Here is a 9,396-nt window from a genome sequence, read left to right as displayed (position 1 = left end):
TATGCACCAAGACCATTTCCCAAATTTATGAAACTAGAAGTGATTTTCAATAGTATTTAAATGCTTAATATACTGTATATATGCATAATTTTATACTGACGGAAAACGATTCAACAAACGACGTAATGTTTTTTGATGTACTATTTGTTTCGCTTTTAATTTCTCGTATTATCAAAACATCGATATCGATCAATCGATTTTTCTCGAAAACGGATCGAGATACCGAAATGAAACGAGAGTACATAATTAATGGAAAAATGATAGCTCTTTCAGGTTTTGAATCAAGTTTCATGTTAAATATACAGTGTAAAAAGTTATTAACTAAATTTTCGGTAAAATTGGTCGTAAGTGGCGCCCTCTATAAGCAATGCTGAAATTACAACACGCATCTTATTCGTCGCCTAAAAAAATATAGTTTCACAAACTTTCAAGTTCCTAACACATATATTTTTAGAATAATCGCAAAAAAACAATATAAAATGTTAACTTTCAACACCCTGTATTGCCGAAACTATCAACTTTCGGGTAAGGCATGTTTGCGCCAATGGTCACCATTTCACGTGTGGTATCTTCAGTTTTCGATTTTCCCATTGTTAATGAATCACCCTGTATATTCGTGTATGAAAAACAGTTTTTTCTGAAAAAGAACCGATTTTTTTCAAGAGAAAAGAGAAATTTTGGACCTCTGGTTGGGTTTTATTTTAAATAAAAAATAAATATATTATTACTCACTTTTTGCAATTTTATATCCAAAAGCTCGCATAAATTAGCAAAATATGTAACGTAATTAAATCAAAAGTTGCAAGAAGTATTGGTACCCATACCGATATTTTTTCTCTAACTTATATCTCTTATTCTAATAAAAACTTTGTTTAGTTAAAGTTTGTTAATTTTTTAATAATTCAATTATTAAAGCAGCATCCAAAAAATCTTATTCGGACACTGATTCGGAATACTGATATTTATACATATAGCTTAGCACTACTAACAGTGGCGATGAGTGAGTTTTGCAGTCCCAAATGTCAGCATATTATTTATTTATCGAAATATACAGATAAAAGGGGAAGAAAAGATCAGGTAAGTATCTGAAATTACCGTAAATAGTGTTCAGTTTTTTTTTAAACGGAGAATTTATCAAGAAATATGTCTACATATCATATCATTTATAATTGCAAATAATCTATACATAGGTACATTTTTACCCAGGTTGTTTTTTTTTTACATTTCAATTAGATTAGTGTGGTAATATACACTATACTATATTAAATTGACTCGACAGAAACAAACAGTTAATTTTATCATCAAATAATTTGAATACAAATAACCCAGATGAATATAACGTAAATTATAATTTTCTAAAATTAAATTCACTTAATAATATATCAAATGATATGCCATAGTGATAAATATTATAATTTCTATAATAGGGATAACTGATAATTTTTTGCACTTGTTCACTTTGATTTTTATACCATTCATATGGGGGTACCAAATAATAGATGCTAATTCTAAAATACTTCTAACATAAGTATTACATAATCAAACCAATGTTTTGTCTTTACGAAAGTTACATGAATTTCTTATTATAAACACCAACATACGAAATGTTATTATAGTCCAGACGGTATCTGTTTCAAAGAGCCATATTTGGGTGAATCGTATATCCACGGAGATTTTTGGCTTTTTGGCTTTCAAATATCAGTAGAAATGAAAGTCAAAAGTTAAGCTCACGTTTTTTTTATGCGCATAGAAAAATTTTCATTTCTAGTGATATTTGAAAGCCAAAAAGCCAAAAATCTCCATGGATATACGATTCACCCAAGCCAAAACAGATACCGCCTGGTCTATTACTAATATTAATATAATCAGAAAATTCTTTGAAAATTTTAAAATCATCTGCAAATAGCTGACAGTGTGAATATCGATCCACATCTGGCAAGCTATTTACCATACATGAAAAGAATAATGATCCCAAATTGGACCCCTGTGGTACCTTGACAATGTAAAAACGTTAGCAGATTCTGCGCCTCACAGATGACATACCCTGTCGATTTTTAAAACATGACGCACATAATTGTATTAATTTATTTAAAAAACAATTTCATAAAGTTTTTACGACAGTATGTCGTGATTGGCTTTGTATATTATTATACTTGTACTAGGGAGAAAATAAGGAATACAATGAAACAGATGATGGTTGGTCGATATAAAAATCTGATTCCATATTCAAATAGGGGAGCAAAAATGACCCAAAAAAATGTTTATTTTAGTTTACCGTTTCAAATAGATCCGAAAAAAATTATTTAAGAGTTTGCAATAATATCGGTGTCAAATTACTGAAATGTAGAGTTATACTGTCTTTATATTTTTTTACCACGGTTTCGATTGCTTCCATAAAGCTAAACCTTGTAAATATATGTAACATGTTTAATAACAAAAAGTAAAATTAAGTATCCCCAATGTGTTTGTTATATATAATAAATTGTTTGGCTAATAATTCAATACATCTTTAATGAAATCAGCAATATATAATTTGACAAATATTAGAAACAACAGTGATTAAAATGCACATCTTTGAATACACGAAAAACTTTTTATTTTCAAAAGCTTAATTATAAAGCAATCCCGGATTGGTTCTTGTAACAAGAGGTTTATTTGCTAATTTTACGAGGTGAAATACCCAAAAAAAAAACTTAAAATATATAAATTTCAATATATTAGATTCTATTATAATTTCAAACGGCACAAATGCTTATTTGACCAATGGTACCGATAGTCGGTGGTCTGTATGCCATTTGTGGTGGCATGGTAAATATTCTTATAATACCGGGCTTCCGACATGACATTGGTTCTATCCTTTATATTTCTGCTCGGTCCTTCTTCTCCTCCAGCCTTCGTATATAAACAATACGGCATTTTGGATGTCACATATAGAGTTAAAGTTTTTGTGGAACTAGCACTGGTTTATTTGTGTGTGTGTGTGGTTTAAAAAATAAGATGCGATCGATTCTCGTTTTTCCGGTTCTGTTTTATTTCGTGAATTGTGCTCCGAAATTAAGGGTGGGTAAAATTTTTTTAAGTGTTTCACTCGAATGTTACAAATAAATAGGTATACAATTCGTTATTTGAATATCTCGTATTCTGTAATAATGTTGTAACAGTCGTAATATGGATATCATTATAATTTCTTAATTTTCGGTAAATACCTATCAACCATGAAATTTGTTCAAAGATTAGGACGCTGATATAGGATTATAGACACAAAGATATTGAAATAAATTACCCAAAACATCAAAAAAATAAACAGCCGGCCTTAATTTAAATTTTGATTATCAAGTTTTTATAAACCTACTTACAGATCCCCCTTTTCCTAAAAACATCAGGTATCAGTTCAAATGTAGGTGAATATATTGAAAATTATCAAATGAAAAAAGTCTCGATCTTGATTGAAATTTTAGAGAATACCTAGAATTTAGTTTCTACGCAGTTGTACTATTTTTTTTGCTATCTTTGCTACTTTAATGATATTTAACCATATAATAATCAATGATCATAAAACATCAAGTGTTTCTTATACAAAGTTAACTATAAAATCATTTTGTCATTTTGTGGCATTTTGTCTTTTTTCTTTATTTGTTGGATATTTTGCCACAAAAAAAAATTAAAAAGAATTAAATAATCTTTTGCGTCAAAAGAATCAGTCAAGAACTATTTTTATGAAAATAGTTTTGCCTAACCAAATATCTCACACTGAAAAAATAGACAAATACAAAATACTAAAACACCATTAAAAAAAGTTGTTGACGTTTCAAATATCTATCTGTTTAGTAGCCAGAGTAATTTTGAACATACCTTTTATCATTCAACAAAATAACATCGGTCTCTTTTAATTATGTAGAATTTTATTTGTTTGTATAAAGGTAAATTTGGTCGGGTTAAAATTTTCAGTCATTTGCTACATAAAATTATAAAAATAACTTAATGACAAAATTTTTATTTCATTTTACCAGTACATTATTTTAAATTGATCTGTTGCCCGTAGAAATAAATTTGCGGTACTTAGTAACCTTATTTCGGAGGAAAACAAACGAGGGACGACGGAATGACGTCACAAAGTGGAAGTAGTGCCAAAATAATATAAATATGATATTAAAATAAATATATTTTCCCTTCAAATTTCAGAAAATGTGTTTCTTTGGAATTATTAGATCTTTAATTACATGCATAAACCGTAAGAATTCAAATGTATGCGATGTACAGATTAGAATTTAGGGTTCGCGTTTTATAGAGAAGAAATCACACTTTTAGTAAGACAATGATAGAATAATTCCATTCAGGAAGCGACGAAGCATAACTCTAAACTAGAGCAACTTCATATAGTCCATTGAAATGAAGGCTGAACCTCCATTTTTTCCTCTGTCGATCAAACCTGGGCGCAAACCAGTTACCGTTTTTTTTAGTTTTTTGTTAATAACTTATTTATTTTTACTTCATATCGATTAAAGGTTTATTTTCGGAGATATAAACGAAAAACTGAAAAAAAGCAATTGTTTTATTTTCTTTTGTTATAATAAACAATATGACTCTCGATCTCTGTAAATACACAAATTTAGGCTTTTATTCTGTGTATTTCTTACTTAATTTTAAGCCCATAAAATTCGAGGTAGGCCCGATTTTTGAAAAAAAACCTAATTCGTCCGGACTACTAGGCTTATTTTATTCATTATTCAATTCCTCAAAAGTTTACTATCTTTAAAATTAAGAAATAAAAGGTTGTCATTCTGTGAAGAATTGTTTATACAAATTTTTACTTTTTTTATGAACAAGTATTTGTAGAATTGGCTTTACTAGTCAATTTTTCAGAGAACTACAGGGTGTCCCGAAATTAGGGGCAACATTTCTACAGGGCGTTCTATGTCGAGAAATAATACTTTTTCTTTATATAAATGTGGGCCCAAAAATTCTTCCTAAGGAAGTTATAGCCGATTAAAGGGGACAATCTGATGATGGTTTTTTCTAAATAACTCCGAAACCAGTAGAGATAAATTTATAAAATTTGGTAATTAGCTTAACTCTTACGTGTTCAGTCCGCTACTGAAACGAAATTTACAAATTTTCATCACATACGTTCCAACACTGGGGGGGAGGGGGGTAAAATTTACCATAACTTTTTTATGCGTTGACTTTTTTGACTTTTGACTGAAAAGTATGAAATTTCAGTTTTTTAGTAAAAAAAGGTACTCTTGTTTCATATTGGTAGAATGTTCCATTTTTGTATAAAATCCATTAAATACAGGCAATACAGCGCACAAATTTTCAAAATAGATTTGCAATAAATTTGTGAACAGGAATTTTAGGGGACCTAGCTACTTGGACCAATCCAGTTTCCCGTTTGTCTGAATACAGAAGGATACTTAAACTTTCTGCAAAATGATGTAAGAGAACTATTGGATGATACACCGTTAAAAGTACGCTTAACATTACACTATCAACAACCTCTCTTTACCCATAATGTCATAAATTGGTTAAACGGTAATTTTCCTTTCAAGTGGATAGGTAGAGATGGTCCCATTCCATGGCCACCTCGGTCTCTAGACCTATATCCTCTAGATTACTTTCTGTGGGGTAGGTTGAAGGCTGTAGTTTATGCTACAGAAATAAATCATTTGGAAGAATTACAACAGAGGATTCATTTATTTGGCTGCAAATAATTTTTTTTTTTTTACTTTGTCAAATAATCATTTACTAAAGATTCGAGAATTTTTATGAAGATAACAATTCACAAAAACTAAATAACTGAACTGTCAATGCAAATAACGTCAAACGCATATTTGTTATTCAAAATCTGCGATATTGACAATTTCAATTCCCGATGATTAACACATATAACATTATTTTTAAACGGATTTTACACAAAAATGGAACATTCTACCAATATGAACCAAGAGTACCTTTTTTTAATAAAAAATCATGAAATTTCATACTTTTCAAAAGTTAAAAAAAGTCAACGCACAAAAAAGTTATGGTAAATTTAGGAAGAATTTTTGGACCCACGTTTATATAAAGAAAAAGTAATCTTTTTCGACACAGAACACCCTGTAGAAATATTACCCCCTAATTTCGGGACACCCTGTATATTTCATTTTTGCAATAAGTATTTCATTCTAAAAATTTTTTTTCTGTTCATTCATTAATCATTAGTAATATTTTTGGTTTTCCATTTAAAAATTAAAGTGGCAAAAAAAATCCACTACAACTGCAGGCTAATTATATTTGAAATCGCATTATATTCCAAAGAGGCACACCTGCTAGAGCTGTCAACTGCGAGTCAGCCGATACATGTAGCGTGCGCGCTCTACTACTCCCCAAATACGTTTCACCGCCGGAGATATACACTTCCCCTCTCTTGCTTAGTAATTGTCCAAAACATGATATAAATTTATTTAATTTTAATAAGCAATAGCATAAAATCGATGTAAAATTTCCCTGGGAACACGATGGTGCAATTATTTTTTTGCTACTTGCCGTAGTTTACGAGATATTTGCGAAAAACCTTATTTTTTACGGTTTTTTGACCTTTTGACCCCTTTCCTGACCACCTAGGTCAAAAATTTTTGCGGATTCGGATTCCTGAGGGTCAAATACATATTTGCGCCCAGGTTTGATCGACAGAGGAAAAAATGGAGGTTCAGCCTTCATTTCAATGGACTACATAGGGTGGTAGGCAAAACTGTATTCATTTTTGAAAGTTTTACGCTATAGTAAATAATTACCATTAATTACAACTTTCGAAAATTAGGAGTTTGGGCATAAAGTTTTGTATATTTTTTAAACAAAAATAGCAAATGTCTCACACAAAAATGTGTGTTTATTAACGTATTATTTAATTATAAAAATTTGTGCTAAAGAACGGTACAATATCGTTTTATTCATGTACTTAGATATATCCTCAAAATTTACCCCGACCGCAACTACTGACCCTACCCAGTAACGCCACAAGCATTAGGACGGACATCAGCGACTCGTTTCACTGCGAAGGGAGGGACTATGGGTACTACGCTGATGTGGAGAACGACTGTCAATTGTTCCACGTGTGTTTGCCAGTGACCTACCCCGATGGACACAACCAGACTTTCAGGTGGAGCTTCATTTGTCCTGACGACACCGTTTTCAATCAAGTAAGTGCGTTGTTCGCTCGAGGCGTGTACAGGGTGTATCAAAATTAAATCGCCGAAACTTTTTTGATCAATTTCTTGTGCAGAAATTTTCGGATTGTCCGAATTTGTAGTTAACCAATTACTATCTATTTTATATTTTCCATACAACATTTCTTGTAAAGTTGTTACAATCTCAGTTGGAACCGGATAAAAACATTTAACTCAGAAATTCTACGGAATCCATCCAGACGTCCAGAAAAAATTAGCTCTGCCTCGTCTAGATATACTATATTCCGAGCTATATTACCATATAATTACCATACGATTGTCAAGTTTTTTATGTTTAAAATCGCATTGTAATCAGGATAATCGTTCAATTTATCTCAAATCACGTTTAAAGTAAGAACTTTATTTTCTTTATGCATATTATATATTGTGCGCCACATTACATTTGGTAAAATCGTCAATTTTATTTAATTTTATATTTTTCCGTTTCTCTTTGTACCATGATCAATCCTTCTTTAATTACGGGATAAATTGTCGTTTTTGATATCTTAGTTACTTCGTTAATCCATTTCCTAACTTTTTTATCACATTGTTCACTATTTTCAATTTTCACACATTCATATATCTTTAATATAATACGTTGACTTTTTACGTGTAAATCTTTGTTTTTAAATTTTGAGTTTGTTTCGATACTTTCGACAAAGACCGGTTCCACTATTTGGGCATTTTCCCGAGTTATTTCGTTATTCTCCGCTTCAAAGAGTCTCCAAAGAGCCACGCTAAATTACTAGATAATTACATATAACATTTATTTTAATAACTATTACCCTTTACTGGTTACGATATGAACAAATAATAATATCAACTAATAAATAATAATACGTATTATACCAACAACATACCCCGCCAACCAATGCTCTGCACTGCACTGGCAAAGCGGCAAAGCTACGTGAACCCGTGTACCATACAAAAAAATTATTTACGACCTAGTGGACCAATACAGGTTTGCTTTGATGACCAGCGCGCCACCGTCAATTCTACATCTGGTGGACTACTTTACCAATACCAGACTCGCCGAATTGCTATTCGAGTATAAATTACGAGACACATCATGGTCAAAGCATCGGAAGAAATTTCAGGAGAAGTGCATACGGTCCTGTGCTTTAAGATTTACAGGTTCCAATTGACATCGTAACAACTGTAACTGCTTTGCTGTGGAGTTTAACATTGTTTTAATTACACTTTCTTTGTAATTTTAAGTTTTCACAATTTCTCCACTTTTTATTGAAAGCATAATATTGAAAGTTTTTTAACTGTAGTACTCAAACTGTTTCCACACACTTATTTTAGACTTTCTGGTATTTTTAGATATTAAATTTTGAATCCCTTTTTGAATTACTAATTGATCTTCTTTACTGGAACGATAAAAAAATAAAAATTCATTCATTGAATGATGATGTTCATTTCAGTTCTTAATGGGTCTAAGGTTAAAACTAATGACTATTCTTCTAAACATTCCTTAAAATGATGTCCCCTGTATATGTTAGTCCGATTAACATAATATTTTTGTACTCTTGAAAACAGACCTAACCGATATTTGTACTTTTTACTGCATTTCTGTAAAAAATATACATTCTATTATTTGACTTCATTTATTTGTTAAGATTTTTTGAATTCATAAATCAAAAAGGTTTCCCCTTTTACAACTCTATCGTGAACACACTACAATTTATATGGGTTTTATTCTAAAACGTCGTACCTTTTTAGGAAATGTTCACTTGCACCAGAGCTGACGAAGCCATAGACTGCGCCGAATCTCCAAAATTCTACGACTTGAACAGAAATTTCGGTAGCGAAGAAGTCGTCGACGTTAGCGAAAGCAACAACTTGGAAGACGTCACAGCGGTACCCGCCGAGGTTCCTCAGTCTATTAGTCGCAACTATTTGAGGAGAGGAAGAAATTTGAAACACTAAAGAACGCCAGTACTTATTACTCAAAGCACGAACGAAAAAGTTAGCCAATCTGGTGGTGACTTATGAATGAGATCTTGTGGTGTTATGGTTATGTAGTATCAGACTTTATGTAAGCGGGTGTGAAGTTGCTTTCTGAATGCCGTATATTTTGATTAGACTAAATTTATTCCAGTGGCAAAAATATGGTCTTAGTTATTAAAGTTATTTGCCATTGTCGAGATAAAGGATCTAATGTTAATGTACTTGTATTTTTCAAGTT

At 31.2% G+C, this 9,396-nt stretch overlaps 1 protein-coding gene across 1 annotated transcript; it reads left to right on the top strand.

The window, feature by feature from the left end:
• The first annotated feature begins 2,952 nt into the window (after positions 1-2,952).
• On the top strand, positions 2,953-9,396 carry LOC108910540. Its single transcript, XM_018715159.1, has 3 exons — positions 2,953-3,060; positions 6,942-7,178; positions 8,931-9,396. Exons 1-3 carry the CDS (start codon positions 2,998-3,000, stop codon positions 9,135-9,137), a joined length of 507 nt encoding a protein of 168 aa, XP_018570675.1. The 5' UTR covers positions 2,953-2,997; the 3' UTR covers positions 9,138-9,396.

This window comes from Anoplophora glabripennis, unplaced genomic scaffold (genome assembly GCF_000390285.2).
Source record: "Anoplophora glabripennis isolate ALB-LARVAE unplaced genomic scaffold, Agla_2.0 scaffold501, whole genome shotgun sequence".
NCBI lineage: Eukaryota > Metazoa > Arthropoda > Insecta > Coleoptera > Cerambycidae > Anoplophora > Anoplophora glabripennis.
Note: the sequence above shows the minus strand (reverse complement) of the source record. Positions and strands in the feature narration are given on the sequence as shown.